Source organism: Momordica charantia (genome assembly GCF_013281855.1).
Source record: "Momordica charantia cultivar OHB3-1 chromosome 9 unlocalized genomic scaffold, Mcharantia_2.0 BLBB01000009.1, whole genome shotgun sequence".
Lineage (NCBI taxonomy): Eukaryota > Viridiplantae > Streptophyta > Magnoliopsida > Cucurbitales > Cucurbitaceae > Momordica > Momordica charantia.
Window position 1 is genome coordinate 23,964,743 of NW_028275167.1, and position 26,565 is coordinate 23,991,307.

The 26,565-nt window shown below is 36.7% G+C and overlaps 2 protein-coding genes across 2 annotated transcripts; one reads left to right on the top strand and one right to left on the bottom strand.

The window, feature by feature from the left end:
* Positions 1–1,219: 1,219 nt before the first annotated feature.
* Positions 1,220–3,280, bottom strand: LOC148209236 (uncharacterized). Its single transcript, XM_088117466.1, has one exon. The coding sequence runs from the start codon at positions 3,278–3,280 to the stop codon at positions 1,220–1,222; it is 2,061 nt and encodes a 686-aa protein (XP_087973592.1).
* Positions 3,281–8,032: 4,752 nt separating this feature from the next.
* LOC111015934 (loganic acid O-methyltransferase) lies at positions 8,033–11,824 on the top strand. The gene is made up of 4 exons (XM_022291131.2): positions 8,033–8,230; positions 9,272–9,508; positions 10,002–10,427; positions 11,364–11,824. The coding sequence occupies exons 1-4, from the start codon at positions 8,102–8,104 to the stop codon at positions 11,706–11,708; spliced, it is 1,137 nt and encodes a 378-aa protein (XP_022146823.1). The 5' UTR covers positions 8,033–8,101; the 3' UTR covers positions 11,709–11,824.
* The last annotated feature ends 14,741 nt before the right edge of the window (positions 11,825–26,565 follow it).

Consider the following 26,565-nt stretch of genomic DNA (forward strand, 5'->3'; position numbering starts at 1 on the left):
GAGCAGCATACCTGCCCCACAACCTTTCTCATTGGACGAACCATCCACATAGAGTGTCCACTGGTCGCGGACATCGCCCCCTGGCCTGGGTGGGGTCAGCTCGGCAACAAAGTCTGCGGTTGCCTGACCTTTCAACGCCGTTCTCGGCTCGAAGGCGATGTCGTGCTCACTGAGCTCTAGTGCCCACTTCATCAGGCGACTCGACGTTTCGGGCTTGTAGAAAATCTGCCTCAAGGGGAAGTTTGTCGGGACGATTATTTTGTGTGCCTGGAAGTATGGTCGTAGGCGTCGCGCTGAGGTTACCAAGGCTAGGGCCAGCTTCTCTACACAGGGGTAACGAGCCTCGGCCTCGGTCAATGATTTGCTCGTGTAGTAAACAGGGTTTTGTCGCCCTTCCGCTTCCCTGATAAGTACTGAGCTCACTGCATTCTCCGACACTGCTAGGTACAGGTAGAGTGCGTCACCGGGCAGTGGCTTTGACAACAAGGGAGCCGAGTTGAGGTATTGCTTCAACTGCCTCAGTGCAACTTCGCAATCGTCGGTCCATTCGAACCGACCCTTTTTCCTTAGTATTTGGAAGAAAGGGTGGCACTTGTCCGTGGAGCGAGACACAAAGCGATTCAAGGCTGCAAGTCGGCCGTTCAACCTCTGCAGCTGTTTAACATTCCTCGGCGCCTCCATCTCGAGGACAACCCTTATCTTGTCCGGATTTGCTTCAATTCTGCGTTCGTGGACCATGAACCCGAGGAACTTTCCCGACGAGACCCCAAAGGCACACTTGCTCGGGTTGAGCTTCATCTGATACTTTCGAAGTACGCTGAAGGCCTCTGTTAGATCGGTCAAATGGGAGCTCGTCTGCTTGCTTTTCACCAACATGTCGTCTACATAAACCTCCATGTTGCGTCCGATCTGCTTGGCGAACATCATGTGACCATCCGCTGGTAGGTCGCCCCGACATTCTTCAGACCGAAAGGCATGACATTGTAGCAATACAGCCCTTGGTCGGTAACAAAGGCGGTATGCTCTTGGTCGGGCACATGCATTCGAATCTGATTGTACCCAGAGTACGTATCCATGAAGGAGAGGAGTTCATGCCCTGCCGTTGCGTCGACGAGCTTGTCTATCCGAGGCAGGGGAAAACTGTCTTTCGGACATGCCTTATTGAGGCTCATAAAGTCAATACAGACGCGTCACTTGCCGTTGGACTTTTTAACTAAAACTACGTTAGATAGCCACGCGGGGTAATGAATTCTCTTATGAATTCAGCTCGTAGCAATTGCTCGACTTCCTTACAAATTACATTGCTTCGCTCGGCGTCGACAAACCGACGCTTTTGCCTCACAGGCCTATAGCTAGGATCTACATTAAGTCTATGCACCATTATACTTGGGTCTATGCCCGGCATGTCGTCGTGAGACCATGCGAACACATCAGCATTTGCCTTCAGAAAACCGACGAGCTCCTCTTTCACCTCGGCCCCCAGTCTGCTGCCGATGCTGACCTGCTTTTCCGGCCCCAGCAGGGGGACAAGTTCTAGTTCTTCAGCTGGGGTACCACGGCTCGGCTCTGTTTCGTCGGCACACGGCTCTGCCGCGCCCGTGACCGCTGCATAAGTGGTTGTTCCCTTCATCGCGGCTGCGTAGCATTCTCTGGACATTTTTTGCTCACCCCGGACTGTTGCAATTCCGGCCGAGGTGGGATACTTCAAGACTTGGTGGTAAGTAGATGGAACTGCCCTGAGATCATGAATCAAAGGCCGACCAATTATGGCGTTGTACGCTGAGCTCCGATCTATCACGACAAATTCTGCAACTTTAGTTACTTGTTGATCTCCCTCGCCAATGGTAACAGGGAGCGAGACACATCCTTCCGCGCTGACCGACTCCCTTGCGAAACCGACCAAAGGCGTCGGGCTGAGCTTCAAGTGCTTCCTCTCCCACCCCAGGGCCGTGTAGGTCGAGAATGATAAGATGTTGGCTGACGCTCCACCGTCGATAAGAACTCTTCTCACCTTCACGTGATCTATGAGTGGGGCGATTACTAGGGCATCGTTATGGGGCATGTGCACTCCTTCGCCGTCCTGGTCGTCGAATAAGATCGGCATTACCGGCTCCTTGGGGTACGAGGTACACACCTCGTGTGCCGCCTCCCGAGCCAGAGCTTTTCTCTTCTGCCCCGTCTGTCCCCCACTCGGGCCCCCATGGATGGTATTTATAACGGCGGGACGATCTTCCTTCCGTCTTGGCGGCGGCGACTTCTCTCGCTTCTCCTCCAAAGCCGACCCTCCTGGCTCTACCCTTTCATGTCTGCCGACATATTTCTTCAGATAACCCCTCCGGATCAGATCTTCGACCTGTTCCTTCAAGTGGAAACAGTGTGAAGTGTCGTGGCCATGATCCTTGTGGAATCGGCAGTACAGTCGCTTGTCTCGTTTCCCTGGGGGTCGGCGGAGCTTTTCTAGGGCTGCGAAGAGCGCCTCCAGGTCGGTATCTTCGGCCGCTGCGTAGATCTCTGAGATTGAGGCGTTCAGCAGGGTGAACTTGTCGAACCTCGGTCCTCGTCGGTCCGAAAGGGCTTTCTCGTCTCGACGGTCCCTATTCTTATTGTCGTTGGCCCGTCGAGACGAGCTCCAACCCTCACTGCGTTGATTCTTGGGAGGAGGAGACTTTCGGTCTCGATCTTTACTACGGTCGCTCTGCCGAGCTCCATTGGCTTTCCACAACTCCAAGCCGTTGATGTACTGGCAGGCTCTAGCGAGCATCTCGTTCAGAGAGGCCGGTGGTCGGCTTCCGAACTCTATTGTTAGGTTCCTGTCGTTCAAGCCCGTGGTGAAGTACATCATGGCGATGTCATCGGTGCAACTTACCACTTTGACATGCTCGTCCATGAATCGAGCGATGTACTCTGTCAGGGACTCGCTGTCCCGTTGCTTTACTGTTCTGAGGTGGGAGGGTGGCAATTTCAACAACTGCCGAGCTGAGAACTGGTTGATGAACAACCTCCTCAGCTGTTGGTAATTGTCGATGGACCGGGGCTTCAACTGTTGGTACCACAATCTTGCCGAGCCTTCCAAGGCTATTTGAAATGCTCGGCACTTCATAGCGTCGCTTGCGGCCAGGAAATCCATCTTCCCCTCGAACACCTCTACATAGGAGATCGGATCTCCAGATCCGTCGTAAGAATTCATGACTGGAGCCTTGAACCTCGGTGGGATAGGCGCATCCAGGATCGTTTGGGAGAAAGGCGGTTCCTCTTGCTCGGCCACGCGATGCGGATCCATAGGCCTGCACTGTCACTTGAGATCTTCTATCTCCCTCTGAAACTGATCCCGAAGGAGGTCCACTTCAGATCGGAATGAATGGTCAGCGTGGGAGGACGTCTCTTGAGCGTCGACCACTGGGCTTTCCTCCTCATCGTCAACCGAATACTCCCGATCTCCGGGAGCCACTACTCGTCGCCTCGGCGTCTCGGCACCTCGGCCCGGATGGTGTTGGAGTTATCGAAAGATGCCAAGGGGGTCCGAATTGGTCGGATCCTCGGGCGCCGGCCCTCGACCCGATCGTCCTACCGAGGGTGGTCGTGAATCTGTGCTTCCAGGGCATCGCCTGTCCTCATTCATTGTGGCTTTCGCGAGGGTGCTCCGGCTCGGGCCTCCCTGCGGGGTCGGAACTGATACTCCGTTCTTTGGGTAGGATGCATCGGTCCCTTTCCTCGAATTGAATCCCTGGAGACGGAAGAGCCGGACACCTGACTGCCTCTCTCGACCGCCTCAAGCCTTGCTTTGACTTCCTTGAGCTCGGCGATCACGTCGGCTACCATGACGGGGTCCACGCCCGCATCAGCGCTTGCCCCGGAACGTGCACCCGTGTTTCCTCAACCGCGGAGGCGAGGCACGCGGGGTGGCAACCCGTTTCACTGGGGTTGCAGTGGCGGGAACTGGTCTGAGGCGAGGTGGAAATCCCGGACCGCTACTGGATCGGATGTGGCAGGCCGACCTCCATTCTCCTTGACCGCCCCCGCGTGGGGTCGCTGTCTGACGACGGGAGTTCCTGCCACCTGAGAATACGTGAGGCGCGGATGGGCTCGGGAAGTGACCACATCCCTCATCGGAGAGCGGATGGGCGAAAGTTGAGATCGTGACTGCTGGGAGCGGGTTTGGGCCATTAGCTCAGATTGCAAAAGGTGATGCTGACTTCTAGATATGTCGTAATCCCCACAGACGGCGCTAGATGTTTGAGCCCGAAATTGATTGAGCTCGGATCGGTTTAGATCGGTGTGCTTTGGGCGAGCTATAGCCAGCAGTCGCGTACCTCCCTGGAACAGTTCTTGAGACCTGCAAAACAAAGTTAGCACTCCGACGAGCAAGTTAGTTCTAGTCCGAGCTAACTTGCCGAGTCTACTTAGGATTGCGTACCTTGCATTTAAGGCAAGAGTTTCTATTTATAGAAACTGGGCCCGATAGGGATTCTGACACACCCTAAAATCACGGCGTGCTGTCGGGCACGGAAGGGACACTGTTACGGACTCTGTATCAGCTCGGCTCGGCACTACGAGTCCTACCCTCACTGCCGACCTGAGTATTTTGGAGCCGCTTTCTTCACTTCACCCGCGTGTTTAATCAACCCACCTTTTCGACCGCGACACGTGGCAGGCCAGGATTCGCCTTCAACAGTCAGAATAAGTTTTTAACTTCACTTTAATTAATTAATTAAGTAAACACGTTTCTTTCCTAATAATTAGATAAAAAAGTCTCTTAAATATCTAAATCTCTCGAATAAATACTAAAAATTCCTATTACACATATAAATAAATATTAAAATGTAATAACAAAATATCTTTTGAGGCTTCTCTTTCCCATACAACAGAGAAAGACACTCATGTTAGTAATACCCTACCAATTTTTTCCAAATGTCCTTGTATGATATAATTTTCCATAGATCTCTTTAAAAGAAAAAAAAAGAGAAAAGAATCAAATAGGTCATGTATTCTTAATTTTCTTATATGTATGATTTTAAGTTTTTTTTAGGTATATGTCAATTACATCCATGCCTACTTTGGATCTTTTTTCTTTCTCTTGGAGAAGAAGACTTTTTTTTGCTGTATCTGTATTGAAGAGGTGCAACAAAGTGTTCAAATCATTATGTCTCAAAGAATCAGAAAATTTTTTCAATGATCGATCGGTATAAATATAAACAACTCCGAATTGGAAGCCTTGTTCGATACTTGTTAGTGTTGCAATAATGAAGCTAAAACAGATAACCCGCGTCCTATGAAGAAAATTATTTTCAATACTACTACGAATGCCTACAACGAGTAGAATATTATTGGTACACAATATAAATAAAAGAGACTTGAGTGGGTGTGGATAGTGTGTGAAAAGGAGTCTGTATCCCGCGAGATTAGTGAGGGTATTTTCAATTGTGTAATTTTAAGTAGCAATTGTTAGGGTACTTAGAAGCAAGATAGTCATTGAATATCTTGAGTGAGATCTCCATTGTAATTTTCAAAACTATAGTAGAACCTGCTCTTTTGTAGAAGACTGAACGTAGTCTCAAAATTGGGGTGAACCAATATTATCCCTATGGTGTTAAGCTTTTCTATCTCTATCTCTTATTCTTTTGTTATTATTACTTATATACTTTTAACCTGTGGAAGGGGAAAATCAAATAGTTCTTATCTAAAAACTTACTGGAGGATCCATTGATATATATATTTTTTCCATCAGTTAGAGTTGGGTTTGGAGCAGATGAAGCCTTCCTTCCTTCTTTCTTCTTTGGAAGAGTTATTGCACAACATTTATATCTAAGTAATGGCTTTCACTTAGGAACACTCAACGCCCTATTAATTAATTAAAGATACATAGATGATGATTTATAAATATCTTTTAATTGATCAGTTTCTAGAAGTCAATAATGGAGGAATGAGTGAGTAATTTTCATTAATTATCTCAATTATAATTATCCTTTGAATAAATAAGCGGTTCAGCTAATAAGTCGTGAATACAGTGTAACTAAAAAAGAGGTAATAGTTGACTTTACTTAAGACAACAACCAAGATAATTAAAAGTTAGGTTAATTAATTAACCTAACAATTATATTAAACCTCCAATATTTGCTGTCCTCAATAATATTATGAATTAAAAAAATAATATAATTAGTTTATATAGCTTGATTTTGTTGGGAATTTGATTCAAAACACAAATTCCCACCCAATAATTATAAATTATAAGTGACTTTAATAATATAATTTTCTAATTTATATCTAGCTTGATTTTGTGGGGAATTTGATTCAAAACACAAATTCCCATTAGGGGTCCTTTCATATGAGAGTATAAAATTTAAACAAAGAAACACATTAAAAGCAAGTATGTCAAAATAATCTAGTTTGTCCATTAAAACATTTTAGCTTTGTTAACTCATTGATACTTTTGTGATCCATGAGATATCAAGGATTTTTTATATTAAAGTTCACACAAAAATTGGAATACAAGACTTCATGGTAGGTCTGATCAATAAAGATAGGTCTTGTCAATAAAGCTGTTCCTTAGAGGCTAAAAAGCTTAGCTTGAAATCTTATTCCTTTGATCTTGCACACATTATGTACCATTAAAAAACAACTTGAACATTAAACCGATTATCTCCAATCATGTTGAGAAATTAGATGTTCCAAACAATTTTCCTTTTCACAGTTATCCAGATGAACAAAACGGATCACACAATAATACATATATATGAGAAGTTAAGGGAAAGCAAATGACACACAAAGATTTATACTGGTTCACACGTCATTAGATGCGGTTACACTAAATGAGATTGGATACAAGTACTCAAATATATCTCCCTACAAAAATTCACCCTTTAGAGGTACCAACAAAAGCCCAATAGTTTCTAAATATTTAACACAATATACTTAGGTACAACAATGAAAAACAATTACAAAATAATCAAGATCTAAATTACTCCAAAACAACGATCTCGATTTGACCCTTTCTGTGTTGCTAATACCGAGCCACTACTCTGATTTGCCACACAAATCTCCCAAATTCGGCTGCAAATTAATCCCACAGCTTCCCTTTGATTCACAGCTTGAAAAGGTTTAATCCCCCATGGCTAACCTAAAATGCAAAACAAAAAGAAGTTTAAATAATCGGTGCAGTGTTGAGACGTTGCCATTGGCGTCTCAACGTTACAGATCCTCTGGCATAAAACAAAAGACCGTGCACCTTATTATTATTATTATTATTTATTTTCGCGGCAGCGCTGCAATGCCGCTCATTCGGCCAAAATGGCTTGCAGCACCCAAAGCCTCTGTTTTTCATTCCTTCCCTGTCCCAATTTGTCCCTAGCTTGTTATAACGTCCATTTGGCTCCATCAATTCCAACAAATTAAGCCATACAATATATATATATATATATATATTTTGTTCATGTGAGGATTTCGACCTTCTGGTTCACCTTCTCGCTCACACCTAACTTGTTGATTAGGGAATTGGAACCTGCAAAACTGAATCAACCTAAACCAGTGTGACCTTAGTCACACGGGCTCCGATGCTTAAGTTAGCAAAGGGGAGTTGAGAAATGATGACTTTCGAGTTTGTTACCTGCCCCTTAGGGTTAGGCTGCATTGCTTACTTATAGACGCGGGAATGGTTCCAAAACCATACAGTGGAGCCCTAGCTTGTGGTGACAAGGCCAAAAGGAATTGTCAATCACAGGCAAGCGACCTCCGGGCTTGACCGTGGGCCGAGCCCGACTCGGTGCCGAGTAGGGGTCAAAACCGAGCCTTGCTCGGTCTGGTTCGGTTCTTTGTCAGTTGCTTCCTCAATCTCTCTTGACCTGTAGTCAACCCAATTGATGATTTCTGTGTACAATATATATATATATATATATTTTCTTTTCTGCCCTTCAATTTTTTTCCTTTTTTTTTTAATAATAATCTTTTTGCCCCTTCAAATGATACATGTCACACAAATAATTGGTGCATTTTTCCCCCTTGTGTGCAAATAATTCTATATAAGCTCAGTCCCTCTCAGCTTTCTTCCATATAATCTTTGCTTTCTCTCTCTTCTCTTGGCTCTCTCTCCCTTGCTCCCTGTGCAGAAATGGCCAAGTTATTGCCAACTGATTCATGCACTAATACAAAGTCCATTTCAGTTTCACAGTTGTCTGATTCTCTTCCTGCAAATGGAGGCAATGGAACTTACAGCTACTCCAACAACTCCTCCTATCAGGTTTTCTTTCAACTTCTCCCTTCTTAATTTTTGCAATTTTTTTTTAAATTTCTCTTTACGTGGACGAGTTATTCGCAAATTTTCTAACTTTCTCACCGCGCCCCATTATGCTATTTCGTCGCAGACGAGATCCATACCGCTCCGTAAAGTTCTTTAAATTAACAAGCTTTGTAGCACCCTAATTGAATATGTGAAGTATAATATTGTTATAAAAGAAAAATCAAGCAAGAAAGAGAAAGAAAAGAAGAAAAGAACACATTAATTTATATGGAAATTGCAACTAGAAGAGAAGAAGAATTGGTTATGATAAAAAACTTTACACTTCTAAAAGACGGTTTGAGCCTGCTTTATGGGCTAGTGAGTACATGCACGAGATTCATATAAATACATAATTTTACATCACTCAGAAATGGACAGAAAGATCTTAATAAGCACACAAGTAAAAAGAAAAATATGTAGATTTCCATCGACTTCGGATAGACCCAAAACTAAAACCCCATACAAATTTCAGATCTGGAGTGGACAATATCATACTATAACACATATATCAAAAAATCCGTTATTATTTTTAACACAATTTTAAATAAAGTGTATTAAAAACATAGGACATGGAATTGTGGTCTCATTCTCTCCTTGAAACCTTAGCCCTTAATTTTAATATTAAGATTCTGTGTTCCAACAAACCCTAAATAGCCACTCAGCTAGCTTTGCTCCCACTCTAGATACCCTATAAGCACACTTTTGCAATAAAATAAAAGCTTTTTTTTTTATACCCTTAATTTAAAGGGTTTGTTCACTTTCAGCTTTTTCTAATAAAAAATTAAAACAAAAACAAGTTGGCCAATTTGGAACCCTGATTCACGACAAGTACAATATCATGGGTTGGCTTTATTTTATAGCTTTTGTCTGTATTTTCAGTACGGATCAAAATGCAAGTGTCAATTTTTTTACTTTTCTTTTGAAAAGTATTGGATCTGCTTGGAGGGCCTGCATGGAGCAGATTTTTGTTCACCATTTTCTTTTTTCCTATCTTTGTTGCAGAGATTATTTGCTCATGTTGAAAGGGAAAAAATTGATGAAGAAATTGCAGAAAAGTTTGAGATCAAAAAGCTCTCTTCTTCTTCCTCAAACACCATTGTTCTTGCTGACTTGGGTTGCGCTACTGGATCGAACACCTTCATGACGATGCAGCACATTGTAAAGTCCATGAAACGATCTTTCCAATCGCTTTGCCCTAGCTCGGCATTGCCTGAGTTTCAAGTGTTCTTCAATGATCAGGTTGTTAATTCACTGCTAAACTCAAAAAGCTTAACGAACTTAAATAATAGGGTTCCGATAAATTATCCTTTCTTATTCATATTCTTAACACCGATACGAGGCCCAAAGAATCTCATGCTATGGTATATTATATATTAAATCATCACTCAATCTTCAAGTCCTAGCCAGTAAGGTTACGATAAATTTAACTTGATAAGATTCAGAAACCTCAATATTGTCATTTCCCGCACTTATGGACTTGGAAATAAGAATTTCATACGAGATATGTTGCTCTCATACCATATACCTCACTTATGAACGATTTGGAAATGAGAATTTCATACAAGATTGGTATCTCTCACTTATGGACGACTTGGAAATGAGAATTTAATTCTTGGAAATGAGAATTTAATATCAGATCTGTTGTTCTGATATCATATTAAATCACTGCTCACTCCAAAAACTCAAGCTATTGCGTTACGGTATATTTAATGTTTTTACTTCATGTTCTTAGGTCACCAACGACTTCAACACGTTGTTTCAATCGTTACCGATGGAGCGAGACTACTTTGCAGCAGGCGTGGCGGGGTCATTCCACCATCGGCTGTTCCCGAAGGCATCGGTGCAATTCGTGCATTCTTCATACGCCGTCCACTGGCTGTCAAGGATCCCGGAGGAGCTGCGGGATGAGAGGTCACTGGCATGGAACAAGGGGCATATCCACTACCTGGGGGCGGCGGAGGCGGTGGCAGCGGCTTACGCGGCCCAGTTTGCCAAGGATATGGGAGATTTTCTGAGGGCTAGGGCGGAGGAGTTGGTGGAAGGAGGAATAATGGTGATTATCACATCAGGAAATCCTGATGGAACTTCAGCTTCTCACTTACCATCTGGTTTGCTCTATAATTTTCTGGGCTCTACGCTCATTGATATGTCAAAAGAGGTAACAATCCATAGACTTAGATTGTGTTTCTTTTGCTTAAATCTTAGGTTAGTTTCTCCACTTTCAAACGTTGATCTATTTTAATCAAAGTTTAAAGATGATTTAATAGACTAAATACAGAGTTTGAAAATAGATTTAGATTAATGTCAAGCAAAATTTAAGAGGAAAAAGAAAGCTTTTTTTAATATAATAGGTGGGGTGAGAATTTGAACTTTAACTTTTTGATCAAAGTAAGTGTATGAACCAGTTAAGTTATGTTCATCTCCACAAGAGAAAAATAGTTAAACTTACGTTTTTACAAACAGTTTCAAAATCATGCATACTTACATTTTTATAAAAATTTAAAATAAATATTTCTAAAACCTAGCTAAAATTTCCATTAAAATTTCCAAGCGCAGAATTAAAATTTCAAAAATATTAAAGGTAAAATTAAAATTGAAAACACAAATTATGAGAAAAATTGAAGTACACCATACTCATTTTTGTTGACCACCCTTAAAATTTTTACAGATAGGAGAGAAATGTAAAAAAGATTTTTTTTTTCTAAAAGACTAAATAGATGTCAAATTTTTATTGATTAGTGGTTAGCAAAAATATGAGTAGTCAGTACTGAGGAGTAAGTGCCCTAGTATATTGTTCTGAACAAAATACCTTATAAACATAAAATTTCAATTCTATCCCTCTTTTTACTATTGTTAAATATTAAACGACCGAAAATTAGAAAACAATGAAAAATATAGAGCTTTTGCCTATTTGAAAATATAACATTCCAATCGACGGAGGAGAAGTTAACTTTCAAGTTGAGCAGAATTCAGGTTCAGACTCATAAAGATAAATAAAACTGAAACGACACGTCTAAATTAGGGCATTTTTTTTAAATTTAGTCTTTCAATCCATGAGTACTCTCTATAGAATATAATGAAGTTTTCGTGATAGGGATTAGTGAGTGAAGCTCAAGTGGATTCCTTCAACTTGCCAATATACATCACTTGCCCATCAGAGATGAGACAATTGGTAGAAGAAAATGGGGAATTTAGCATTGAAAGAATGGAGCTAACAGATCCAACCACATGGGTAAAGGGTAACATTGATACTCAAGAGTGGGTGAGCCATGTAAGGGCAGCCATGGAAGGCATCTTCACCAAACACTTTGGAGACAACCTTAATATCATCGACCAAATGTTTCAAAGAGTCATCAAAAAGCTTGAACACCATCGTGAGGACATCAACTCTAAGCTCCATGAAAAAGTTCAACTCTTTGTTGTTTTGAAACGCAAATAAAAGTAGTACTCATGCACACACTTTAAAGTTCTCTCCCCTTAGCATTTTGAGTGTAATTTTAATTTGTGAGCCACCTTAATCATCTACATTATCATTAATCGACTATCGTTTTTTTTTCTGAATCGAGTCTTTCAAGAAATTATATCAACTGGATTGGTACGTACTATTGACTATGCCGTTTTTGGTGACTTTTTCGTACATGTCCTTGGAAAAAAGAGATACATGTTCGGACCAGTCCCTTTTTTACTTTACATTTGGTTGTCAAGGAAACACTTAGGAAAGTGATTTCTAGGTAGGTGACAATTATGAGATTGAACTCATTTCCTTTAAAACCTTTTGATTTACCTTGGCCCCTTTGTGTTGGGATTGGTGGAGCCAAAACGACGTTGGATCGAGCTAGGGAATAGTTGAGATCAAGTCGGGACGTGTCGGAGTCGAAGCGGGGATGAAAAACAGAGAAGCGAGACGCTGCAGGCCACTTGGGCCAAGAAGACAACGCCGCGACACCGCTGCAGGACGCCATGGCGCTGCAGCACTGCGGCGCTAGGAGACAGCACCTCGGCGCTGTCCTAGTTGGTGCGCGGGCGTAGTTTTCCGTCCGTAGCGCCATAGCGCTGTTTCAGTGCCTATATAAATACAGTTTCGGGTTTAGGGTTTCTCAGCCGAAAAAGGGGTTTTGTCCAGTCGATTTTGTGTCCTTTTTCAGAGGGTTTCGTGGCAGTTTCAAGGGGAAGGCTCGGGCATTGGCAAAGGCATTGAGGCTCATCAAGATCAACACTTTCGGGGTAATTAGATCTTGATTATTGTGAGTTTTTCATTCATGTTCCTAAGTATTAATTGTATAAAATACTTAAAAGCTATGAGGCTTTTGTTGAGACCTCTAGGGATATTTTGAGGAGTGTTATTGTATCTAATACTAAATTATATTAGTGAATTACCCACATCTGAGTGGAAGACTGGACGTAGCCCTTAGTGGTGAACCAGTATAAATCGCTGTGCCGTATTCTTGTTCTTTACTGTTTTCTTCATATTTGCATATTTGTAATTGTGTTGGATATTTTATGTGGAAGGGGAAATTATTGAGGTCAAGCAATTTCCCAACACTTTAGACTAATGAGCCAACCTATAATGGTTTCATTTTTATACCAAGAGGAAATTCAAAGTCAACATTTGTGCAATTTTTATGCTTAAAAAAAGAGTTTGACCTATTTTGCTTTTAAAAGTTCTTATTTTGTCCTATATACTATTCATGTCTATTTTGAATGCTTAGCAAGTATTTGATACGTGCCTCACAAGAGTTAGTTCTATATTCACTTTGTACAACTAGTATGTGACACACATCTATTAAGCTAACAAGTGTATGATACGTGTCTAATAAGGTGTCCGAATATCGGAGTGGCCGACACAGCCCGTCACCCAATCTAAGAATTTATAAGTTGGGTTGCATAAAGCAGGAAATTTTAAACCCAAAAGCTTAAGTCGATAAGTGATGGTAAATTTAATCTTTTTATCAATATATAAAATTTTACACAAAGTCTAACAAGTTATTATCAATATTAATTGGGAGAAAATGACATTAAAATAATATCATGTTAAATCACCGTTGAAACTCAAAAGCTTAGTTGATGGGTTATACAGTGATTTTAGTCTTCTATCAAACATTATTTATGGTTATGTTTTTAGCTTTAGAGTTCCTTTTAAGTAAGCTTAGAAATTTGTATACAAGATGACCCAATAAGTGGATTATTAATACTAATTGAAGAGAAAAATGGCATTGCAAAAGTTGAAACCTATAACTTTTCCCTTTTATGACTATATTAAATGACTACTAAAACTAAGATAGAATTATATTTAATAAATGGGGAGAGATTCAAATTCATGACCTCTATCAAACAAGTGTTAATTACCGTTGAGTTAAACTCATGTTGGCATATATTTAATTTTTTTTATATTCTCCTAACACAAATTTTGGAAATATTTAAAATTGGCTTTAAATACAACATATGTAAATAACCACAATTATTACATAAATATAGCAGTTTAAAAACGTAATTAGAAATTTAATAAAAAAAAACATTCAGACCTGATAACCATTTTAGTTTTTGGTTTGTGTTGTTTTTAGTTTTTGATCTTTGGTTTTCTGTTTTTCTGTTTTTAAAAAACAAAAACCATATATGTTTGCTAACTATTTTTTGTTTTTGTTTTTTTTAAAAAGAGAAAACAAAAACATATTTGGTAACTATTTTTAGTTTTTTGTTTTTAAAAAGTTAGAAAATTGAAAACACATATTAAAGAGACAAAATTTTATATAGAGTACAGATGATAATGGTGTGAGTGCGAGTGAGAATGCTCTCCCCCATTGTCGTGCTCATGAAAATTTTTAGTCTCTGTCTCCCACCTCGTTCTTGGGTCCGAGAGACGTTCTCGAGAAAAATTATCGGTTTTATAATTGTTTTTAATTATTTTTAGAATTTAAGTATAAAAAAAGTGTAATAAATATATATTAATTATTTCAAAAATGGATCAGGGTCGAGACATGCATTTCCTATTTTTGGGACCCAATGCAGAAATTTTTGTCTTCCCCCAATGTAGAGACATGAAAATACAAGTTTAGAGAGATGTAAATAAACTTTTGAAAAATAAATTTTAGAAAAATAAATAAAAAGATTTAGAAAAAAATTAGTGAAAGAAAAGTTAAAGACGAAAAGAGAAAAATTTTAGAAAAAAATAAAAATAAAGTCGAGAGGAAAAGATATGTTAAACAAAAAAAAAATATAAAGAAAGAGAAAAATTACAGTGGAAACAAATTTAGAGATAAAAACAAGATTCAAAATATAATTTTTAGAAAAAATAAATAAATACAAAGATAAATAAAAGTTACCGTGAAAAAAATTACACCAAAAAATAAAATATAATTTTCAGAAGAAAAAATAGATTATAGGAGAAAGAAAAATGATAAAAGATGAAGTTTTAGAGAGAAAAAATTTAGGAAAAATATTAAATTTTTAGAGGGAGGAATGGAACTGGTATGTTAGAAAAAAAAAACAAAAATATAGACAAATTTGGAGAGAGACAAATAATAATAAATATTCAAAATATGAAAATTTTAGAGAGAAAAAAATAAAGTTTGTATAGAAAAATTTAGAAATAAAACAGTTTTAGAGTGAGAAATAATTTTTTTAGAAATAAAAATGAGAGAAAAAAAAGTTGTGTATGAGAAGAAAAAAAATAAGATTTTGCAAAACAAAAACTTTTTTTTCTTTTGAAATTTACATAAAATTTGAAATGGTTTTTGAAAAATTAAAAACAAAAAACAAAATGATTATCAAACGGACATGTATTCATGAGATTACATCTCAAATATAATTAACAGTGAAGAGTAGCACATTTAAATTACAAATTGTAATTAGATCCATTATCTTATGAACTTGCGATCGCTATTGCACATGTCACTTTATTTTGTCTTTAATAATTACCTCAACATTTCATTCTTCCATGGATTTATTTCATCGATCTAGGATCATATAATCAATCATCAATGTTTTAGGGACTTAAATCTATCATTTATCTTAGGTAGGTTGAAGGTTGTATAAGGTAGTCCTGGAATAATCTCTATTATTATTATTAGTTTAATAACATGTGGGGTAGAGATTCGAATATCCGATTTTTTTTATTATGATATATGATTTAATTAGTTGAGTTATACTCAAAATTTCCATCTCTTTTAATTTATTATTGTTATTAGTATATATATTTACGACTAAATTTATCCCTAACAATCCATTTACTTTAAGTTTTTGGAGTCATTAACAATTTAATTATATTTAAGATGTATTATATAAATGATTTAACAAACCTTATTTTACCCTATTTTCTATATAGAAGAACAATCATATAAAAAATTGGGTAAATTATATAAAACCGCAAATATAAATAATACAACAGGTAAAGAATACTAAAGAAAAGGGAAATGGAAAACATAGTTTTTTTCTTTTTTTTTTTTTTTAATTTTGAGGGACAAACATAGCTGGATTAAAATAACACCTCTTGGAAATTGCTTTTTCCATTAAAAGAATAAGTGAAGCCAACGTTATGAAATCCATTTTACCTTATTTCTCGTCCAAAAGTAATTTAAAAATATTCTTTGGAATGCTAAAAATAAAATTGTGACATGTGATATTTTAACATTCGTGAAAAAGTAATGTAGGTTTTTCTTTTTGTTTTTCTTTTTTTAAAAAATCCCATTAAATCACTTATTCATTTTTACTGTATAATCATCACAATAATGTGATTTACATAATCTATTGACCTATATATTAATTAACTATAATTCCTATATGATAATCATCGATTTTACCGATGGACCGTATGTTATTATACTTTTGATCCGAGTGATTTCTTTTTAAGAAAATAGATGGAGAAAAACATGCTTATAAAACTAGCTAATTGAGATGTACATTTGAGATCCATCAAACTACTACATGTAAAAAAAAAAAGTCAATTAGAGCACATAAAATATTCATTAAAACTATATATTAGTTTAAAACCAAGAAGAAAATTAAAAAGAAAAGTATTGGAAGAATTGGAGTGTAGAATTAATTGAATGATGAAGGTGCAACCCTCATGCCCAATCTTGATGCAGTTGAAGGAGACAAAAACCAAATCTCAATTAATTATTCAAATTAAAATCCAAACTACAAAATTATAACCATAGCTAGAATATATTATTATATTGCAAAAAGGGTGCTGTTTCCAAAATTCCTCTCTCTGTCATTTGTTGTAATAATATAATTTCAAAAGTACTTTTGATTGGCAAAAAGATTGAACAGTAACATGCATGTTCTCTTCAGTATTTAAATCCAAAGAAAGTCTCAAAGCTTCCCCTTTTTCCCCCCACCAGCTGACCCAACATCTAACATCATCATCATTTGCTTACCCCTCTAACAACTAAAAGATTTTAGAGTATATATACACACATGCATTTTCTTTTGACACTAAAAGAGAGGAGAGAGAACAATGAGGAATATTAGTAGATTCATCCTCGTCAGGAATAGATCACCATAGCCTATAAGCAATGACACATAATTGTCTCTTGAAGACTCGCTTTTGATATGGTATCAGAGCACAAAATGCTCAAACGAGCAACCGGTTAAAAAATGGGATCCGATCAAGATAGTTGAACCAAAAGAGCCACGATCTTGATGGGGCATGTTAAGGATCCCACATTGAAAAGATATGTGACCTAACAAGGGTTTATAATATAAGTGAGCTACCTCTCTTATTGCCAATTGATTTTGAGATGAAACCCCATAAATATTGATATTATGGTTCTAGTGTGAGTTTTCCTTAACCAAGCACCTATCCATAAGTGTTAGCTCATTCTTGATCAGCAGGTATATAGTTTAGCGTTTGATCTCTTTCTACTACTTGAGCTTGTATAATGACAGCCTTTGCAACAACTCAACTCAATTACTCATTCGCAGAATTTAACAGTCTCACATTGTACTGATAACGTATATACATATTATGATACTAAGTTAATATCACTACTACGAACTTGAACCTAACTTAACTGGAGTTAAAAGGAATTAAGAACCTTGAACATATAGGTAACAGTACATTTACTTTAGTAAATGCACATAAGGATAAAAGCTTATTATAAAACTTGTTGATTTTAAGGAAACGCATAAGAAAATACCTCACCACTCATCCCACATTCTTTCCCTTTTCCTCACTTTTTGTGCCAACCAACAAACCTATTGTTTAGCTTTTTTTTTTCTCTTTTATTAGTTGAACAACATGTGAGTATAATATTCATCATCGTTTCATTTCAACTCATATATTTTATAAACCATGTTAGGTTTCTTAATCTTTTCGATGCGGGATCCTTAACATGCTTCTTCAAAATGATTTTTAGGTTCTCACCAATCTTGGTCCGGATCCATGGACTGAGTGTTCGTTGGGTTATGATACCATATCAATATTCAAGGTCGGATTCCATCTCAAAACCAATTGACTATGAATGAAGTAGCTCATATATGTTATAGACCCAACCTTTATCTTTTCGACGTGAGATTCTAACAGTAAAGATAAAGAACCTTTAATCTTTTGGTAGATGATATATACTTAATCAATAGATCGACTATATGCTCAAGTTGGCCAATTAATTAGGATAAAACAATAATATTATTCCATATGTTGGATTCTCTCAATCCAACCCCACTATCCAATAGATAGCATATTAATAATCAACACCCAACAACTAGTCGTACGAAACCCTAATTTTTAAGGCTACCACTTAGGGCTAGGGCTAGGGCATGCATGGTTTTGAGGCCTTGGTTCTGCTGAAATCAGTGGTCCAAAAAAGGGCCTTTTTAAACTCTGAAGCTGAGTTTCATTTGTTTGGTTGAAGATTGGGGATCATCAGAAACAGCATAATAATGCCCTGTTATTGGTGTGGATTTTTAATTTGCACGTTCACTCACATGCTCCCCACGTAATTTTAAAAAACAGCCTGTTTGTAGAACATGCCTCTCTCTGTGCCCTTCATGTCCTGTATACCTCTTCACAAGAACTAGAAGGCAGCTATAGATCAGATCAGTAGGCTGCTTAGGTTTAGAGAGTTAGTTGGTGTTAGAATAATCTTTTGAAGCAATTAGGAGAAATATGACTTTCTATATATATATATATATGAGCTCGATGAATGATGATCTTCACAGAGATTTAGAGAATTTAAAGTCTCGTTTGATAACCATTTCGTTGTTCTTTTATGAAAAGAAAAATATCATACCATTAATTCAAAACGTATGTGAGAAACAATACAAAGAAAGGAAGCTAAATGAAAGTGTTATGTATGGGAATGCATAAATACCTCTCTCTCAAACAACAGAAATGGGCTTTGGTACTATGGTTTTTGCTCAATCTGTTGGTTATTTGATTTGAGAGAAACAATCGTCTCTTTCTAGACAAATATAAATCTACAGCCCGTCTATGGGATGATATAAAAGAATGACAGCTTCCTCTTGGTCATGTAAATCAAGGTTTTTTTGTAATTATGACATCTCCGCCATATCTTCAAATTGGAGTACTTGTTTCGTTAGCCTCCCCTCGTTGTATGTTTTCACATACCTTTTGAATGAATGATGTTCTTCTCTAAAAAATGAAAGCACTATAGTTTAGTGAGATGGTGACGAAGATGTCATCATTATAAAAAAGGGTAGATTCAAATGGCCAAGATGAAGCAGCTATTTTAATGTCTTCCCAATGATAAGCAATTTAAGAGACGATTGTTTCTTTCCAATTGTTATGCAAAATACACCAATAACCACTGCTTCTTTTATCAAACCATATTAATCAACATCCAAATAAATCCACCAAGCAATATTAAAACTAAATCAAGTAAAGAAAGAAAGAGAAGACGGCATCAAAATTTATAGTGGTTCGACCAATGTGGTCTAGATCCACTGTGCAAGATGAGAGCAATCTTATATTACCTTCAATATCCAACAACAATACAAACGGAAGAGGAGAGTATAACAAACTTTCAAGCTCTAATCATAACAACCCACGAAGAACGTGAAAACAATGAACATAATACAAGAAGAACGAAACAAACTCTTTTGTAAATTTTTCCACCATCGGCTGCTATGTTGCACGAAAGAAGATGGAACTCCAAATTTTATTTTCTGGTCCTAAACCCTCAATCCCACAGCAGTATTGTTGGAGGAAAAATACCCACATGGGCTCACACCAACGTAAAAAATAGAGAATTTACAGTAGCTGTCCCTATTTGTCATAAGGTATTGAAAAATTGCCAAATCATTTTTTATAATGAAAAATATCCATTTATATTTTTCTAACTGCTTTGCAAGTTTGGTATTTGACACTTCTACCCTTCTATTTGCTTATTAGTTTTAAAATCAAAATATTCTCTTACATTATCTTCTCGTATAATCTATCTCTCCTTGATTCTAGTTTTTTTTTCCTAACCACTATTATTATACACTTAGATATATATGGAGATAGAATTCGCCAATTATAAGGAGACATCACATAGAGGGAGATGATCAAAGAGAGAATCTATCGGAGTCGAGTTGACAATGGGAGATGATGCGACAAATTTATGGAATCGAGCGAGGGAACAACGGTGGGGCAATGCAGTGGGCGATAGAAATGGGTTGCAAGTGGAGCGGCATGGGTGAAGCTTAAAGGAGAGGGAAGCCTGAGTTTCCATAGTTTGTATACCTTTTTGGTTTAAGGTAGACTACTTTATATTTTTTGTATTAATGTTTAGTTGATATTGTTCATTGTATTTGTTACTCTCTCCTTATTTTTATATTTTGTATTAATTGTTCACAAAAATATATCTTATTTCTTCATATTATTTGTATTTGTTTAGTTGATCTTGTTCACTGTATTTGTTACTCTCTCCTTATTTTTATATTTTTGTATTAATTGTTCACAAAAATACACATCTCTTCATCGTATTTGTTGTTGTATCTGTTCTCCACTTCACCGTATTTGTTGTATTTGTTCCTCTCTTCACCATATTTGTTTTTGTGTTCACCGTATTTGTTGTATTTTCGTATTCACCGTATTTGTTATACTTTTGTTTCTCTGTTCACCATATTTGTTGTATTTTTATTTCTCTGTTCACCTTATTGTTGTTTATTGTATTCATATTTGTTGTTTATTGTATTTTTGTTTCTTTGTTCACCGTATTTTTTATTTGTTGTTTTTATTTCTTTGTTCCCCGTATTTGTTGTATTTGTTCTAGCTTTAGTATTAATATTTCTATTTCTAATTACATTTTGTTTATTAATGTTTATTAATTTTTTTTTTTCAGATTTGTTACTATAATTCTCTCTAAAATTGGTTCGAAAACTATTTTGAATTGAGAAATATAGATAGGATTCTAAAAATATTTAAATTATCCTATAAGGATGGTTAGGTAGGATTCTCGTATGAAAAATGAAAAATAACAAATTCATTTAAAAATGATTTAGAAGAGGGTAATTTTGTACCTAAAATATTAGTATAGATCTTCCTACTTTTACGTTAGCTATTATTGAAAAGTGAAAGTTGTTTGGCCATATTTTGAAATGACTCATTTTAAATGACTATATCTATTGTTACCCCTAAAAAATACCCATATGGGCTCACACCAACATAAAAAAACAAAATAGCCCCAATAGAGCCTTAACAAATAAAAGGCCAAGCCGAATCTTCTTTGAAAAAACTGTAGTGAGATACTTGAGTCACAACATAACAAATCACCCTCTTGAATCAAGTATATCCTAAAATGAAGAAGCAAACCACAATCTTGAACTCAACCTTACACTTTAACATCATCATGAACAAGCAACATTAGCCAATACCTACATTATGTAGGGTCATAGAAAAATTTAAATTTTACACCTGGCAGGGACTTTTTAGAGATATCAACAATATTATTTTCAAATGCAATCTTCTCAAGCTTCACTGTCTCCTTACTCACTTCATCTCTTAAGAAATGAAACTTTACGTCAACATGCTTGGTTTAGTCATGGTATATTGGATTTTTTGAAAGTGCAAGAGCATTTTGACTATCACAGTGTATAGTAGGCTCTGCTATATCTCCCAACATGTTTGATATTAACCCCTTCAACCAAATTGCTTCCTTAACTGATTGAGATAATTCTATATGTTCTAACTCGGTAGTAGATAACGTCACTATATAATAAAGTAAAGATCTCCAATTTATTGTATTGCCAAACACCTTAAACACAAAACCAGTTGTAGATCTTCTTTTATCTAAGTTTGACGCAAAGTCAGCATCAACGAAACCTTCTAAACACTAAGCATTAGAATCACCAGCGGTGTAAATTAAACCATAATCCTTGGTACCTTTTACATATATGATAACCCATTTTACAACTTCCCAACGTGGTTTACCTGGACAACTCATATAACGGCTAACAACACTCATTGCATAGGCTAAATCTATACGAGTATATGTCATTCCATACATTAAACAACGTACTACGTTAGAGCGTAATGTACCTTAGCCATACCTGCAATTTCTGTGTCTGTTTTTGGAGACTGAAGCTTTGACAATTTGAAATGAGAGGCTAAAGTGACAGTCACTGATTTTGCTACATGAAGTTGAAACCTCTTAACTACACTATCTAGGTAACCCTGTTGTGTAATTATGAGTTTGCTAGTAACTCTGTCTTTGAAAATTTTCATGCCTAATATCTTTTTAGTTGGACCTAAATCCTTTATATCAAATTTTCTGCATAATTCAGCCTTTTAACTCAACAATCTTATAATATACATGAGAAGATATAAGTATATCATCCACCTATAGTAATAAAAACACAGACACATCTTAAGAAACATGTTTAGCATAAACACAGCTGTCATAGACTCATAATCACTTCTACTAAATCCACATTTAACTATAAATGTGTCAAACCTCTTATACCATTGCCTCGGAGATTGCTTAAGCCCATAAAGAAACTTTTTCGATCTACAAACCAAATGTTCTTTTCCCTTTTCAATGAAACTGAGGGTTGAAACATATAAATTTCTTCATCTAACTCTCTATGTAGAAAAGTCGTGGTCACATCCATTTGCTCCAATTCAAGATTAAAATGAGCAACAAAAGACAACAAAATACGAATTGAGGAATGTCTTACAACAGGAGAATAAAACTAGCTTTGTATCTAGGGTTGTTTTTACCGTTAATACTAGGTTTTACCTTAAACAACCATTTGCAATCAACAAGCTTGTGATCTTATGGTTTTTTGTAAGCACCCAAGTCTCATTTTTAATTAATGAAGTCATTTCTTCATTCTTAACAATTGTAACCACTTATCACTTTCTTTAGACTGTATTGCTTCATCAAAGTTCGAAGGTTCATGGCTTAATGAGATTTCATCATAGTTTAAGGCATAAGTTGTATCATTTATCTATTCAACAACATAACTTGCTTCATCACATCTTGTTGGTGGTCTAACAACCTTCCTCTAAATATCTCTAGCCAATTGGTAGTTTGACACTTGAGATTCTTGTTGGGTGTGTTGTCCTAAACTCATAGTTTGTATTTATGTAAAAACAAATTTATATTCAATAAAGTTTTATTCAATCGTTATTGAATTCATAGCAATGCATTGTCTAGATCTAATAAACTAAATATCCAAGGTTATTGTCATGTAACCGGGACAGTATATATATTGGGTATATATTTGATATACCCTCGATATATAGGTGGATAATGTCCCGGGAATAACTTGAAGGGTGTATAGTATATGGATAAAGTTGGGTACCTTATCATGACAACACTATGGATACGACCCACTTTGTAAATGTTACAGACGACTCAATCCAAGTCGTTTGTGTGTAGACATGTGAGTAAGGGTATCTTATACAATGAGTTTGTATAAGATCGGACCACGAAATAGCCAATCTTTAGATGTAACGCCGTTGACTAACAAATTGCTATTTCATAGGATGATCGGACAACTCATTCTCAATCTTGAGTGAGTTATGGACTCCTGTCCGTGAGGGTTCGTTCTTTGATATGTATGGGTGAGAGTGGCCCGAGTCGCCGACTCAACATTCCCACCATTTTGGGGATGAGATCGAGTGGGAAGCTAGGGACATAACTACACAAGATGAAACTCACTCTTCCCCGACTTTAAAAACTATATGTTAAAATTTAATGTGAATTAGATTCGTATTAAATACTATAAGTTATGAGGGATATGTATATTTGAATGTGATTCAAATATTAATTGATTTAATTAAACGTGATTTAATTAAATTATGTTTATTTAATTCATTAATTGAATAAGATTTAATTAATTATTCATTAAATTAAATTAGTTTTAATTTAATTAATTATATAATTTATTTATTAAATTAAATATTATATTAATTAATTTACTTAATTAATAAAACCAACCACTCCCCATAAATTTTGCTCGGAAGTGGTGAGGTGGAGGGTGGGAGGTTACCTCCCCTCCTCTCTCCTCCCTCTTGTTGTTATAAAACACAGGAGTTTTGTGTTTGAGGTTGGTTTTTTATCACTGGAAAAATCATACTGCAAACAACAATCTATCTCTCATAATCTTGCAAAAATCAAGAAGTTCCCTTTCGTTTTTTCTTTCCACGAAGGATCCCACAATCCGGTTTTTGTTGCTAGAGTCATAGCAAGGAAGTCTTGTGGTGGTGTTCTATTATTCGTGCGATTGTATTCGTTTGTACGTGTCAAACCAAAATCTGGGTTTGAGGATGAAGAATCCTCAACGGTCTTCAAACGTAAGTTATCTTCCTCCCGTAAGGCTTAACCCTTTTTTAATAAAAATGTTATGTTTTTAAAACCGGTATCGATTCGGTTCTAATTCGAGTTGAATCACAAGCGATCAACCACTTCCGCTGGGGATTCGATCTCTTCAATTGGTATCAGAGCCAAATCATGATTCAATTTCGTTTAGTACAAAACGGTATTGGTTTTTGGTGGGTTTGTTTCATGCATTTGATGTATGTTCGTTTGCCAGTAGGCACTTTCGGTTTTTGGCATTTAGATTTACAATTTATGTTGATTCGATCAATGTGTAAGGGCCCGTTGTTTTGGGAATTTTATTGTAAATCGAGTCTGTACAGTCCAGATCATTCATGGAAAAAAGTTGCTACGAAGAAAGGTCGGGTTTCGAATTTTTTGGAGGTTCTTCGGTGTTGGAACAGAGAGCAGAATAGCAGATTCGTGATAGTAGTACCATGGCGCTGGCGCTGCAGAATTTTTCCAGCAAGCGCCATGGCGTTGCACTGTAGCACTACGGTTCTATGCTGTAGTGACTGCTAGAATATCTGCACTAGTGTTGCAATGCTGCCCTATGGCGCCGCGGCGTTGTCCCAAGTATTTTTCGAGACTTCTGCTCGTGTGTTTGAGGCTCTGCAGGCGTTTTCTTATTTATTTAAATTAATATAAATTAGTTTATAATAATTTAATTGTAACATAGGATGCCAAAAACTGGTCTACTTAGCTATTTATTTTTGCATTATGATCATAATTTCATTATGAATTATATGTTGCATAAAGTATGCCATATAGTTTTAAAATCTCACCATAGGTTAAGCATGATCATACATCATGTGTATATAATAGTTATACTGTATGATAGAATGTTTTATTTTCATAATTGATTAATATAAATGTTGCATTAATTAGATGAAAATAAAGTTGCATTGAGCATGACATTACTTTAGTTAATGTAATTGTTATATTAATGTATGTAGTTAATGCAAGTTTATAGTTTTAATTTGTTAAATTTTATAAGAGATAAAATTTGGAGATAGAAATTAAAATATATAATAAAGAATTGCACACAAACATAGGGTCTAAGTTAATTAATTTAAAAGCGGTTTAAAATTAATTAAACCTTAGGTTATATCTTCTAATATGATTAGGAGATAGTCTTTTATTTTGTTTTAACTAGATTTAAAATGAAATAATAACAGATTAAATATAAAATATTGCCTATAAGAGAACCCTGTCTAAGGAAGGTTCTATCTAGGTTGAAGTATTTAAGCTGATCGTAAGGGAACACCTCTACCTGGGAACCGACCTGGGGGTTCAATTAGTCAATATTTTATGCATGCAATAATATCATTAGTTTATTAAAACGTTTGATAAACTAAAACATTATTGTACAACTTCCAATACAAATAGTTATATTGGACCGACTAAAAATTCACTTAGTTGGGATTTAACTAAGTAATATACCCTAGTCTTAGAATACTAAGTGGGAGCAAAATAGAATGTGTTATATACCACGTATATTTATGATATACAAGGTATATATGACATACTTTTTTCTCTCACATTTCTCCTTAATGTTCACATTGTGAGTTCCATGCTCAACCTCGTGTTGCCCTAGGCATGGCCTCCCTACAGAAGATGTTTTTATGGTTCAATATCAAGGTGAATGAAGATAATATTCATAGTAAGTAGGAGAATGACGTGTGACAACACATCTTATGATCTCCACCATTGGTTTGCACCGTGAGATTTCATACATGACCTGCGTGTCGTCCTAGAGCGACAATTCCTACGGAGAGTCCATTGTGTGGAATCAAAACCAAGGGAAACTCCATAAATGGATAACAGTCTTTTAGGTTTTGCTCCAATATTTTCCTTCCCTACGACGAGACTATTGGAGCGGACCTCTGAGGTCTGAAATGTTAGCTTTATGAGCATCAATTACACCAAATGTTTTGATGATAACAAACCATATTTACTAATGTTTTTAGTGTTTCAAAGTGTTTGACGAACCCAACACATTTTAAATCACTCAAATCAGAGTTCAAAAGAATAATTTATAGCCAAAACAAGTTGGGGAAGAAAAATCACATGTGGCAGGTAACGTAGCATCAACAATTTTGGTGACTTGGTGGATGACGTGGATTGATCATGTGACGACACGTGGCGCTTTTAATCTCAATAAATCAAATTCCCACAATTCTCCCAATTTCACAAAATTTATCTCCACCAATTTCTCAAAATCTCCATAATTCTCTTTATTCTTTTCCTTATCTCTGCTTTTGATCTTCATCATCTATCCTTTGTTGCCCTAAATCCAACGACCAAAATTCATCATCGAAACTCTATTTAAAGCCACCAAATTCCACCATTCTACACACCAATTATCAAAGCAAACATCCTTCTCCCTTCAAGTTATTGTGCGCTCTCAAATTTTCATTCTCTCCACACAAAAAGTTGTCCATATTTTTTTTGTGAGAGATACATTAGAGTGTAGCTTGTTTAGCTATTGCTTCAGTGTGGAATTTGTAAATCTACCCTAGTGAGGTACTT

Excerpts from the sequence above, each read along its gene's own strand:
- LOC148209236 (XM_088117466.1), bottom strand. The coding sequence starts at position 3,280 with ATGGATCCGCATCGCGTGGCCGAGCAAGAGGAACCGCCTTTCTCCCAA.
- LOC111015934 (XM_022291131.2), top strand. The coding sequence starts at position 8,102 with ATGGCCAAGTTATTGCCAACTGATTCATGCACTAATACAAAGTCCATT. Across the intron at positions 8,231-9,271 it reads CCAACAACTCCTCCTATCAG|AGATTATTTGCTCATGTTGA; the intron begins GTTTTCTTTCAA and ends TCTTTGTTGCAG. Across the intron at positions 10,428-11,363 it reads TCATTGATATGTCAAAAGAG|GGATTAGTGAGTGAAGCTCA; the intron begins GTAACAATCCAT and ends TTTTCGTGATAG.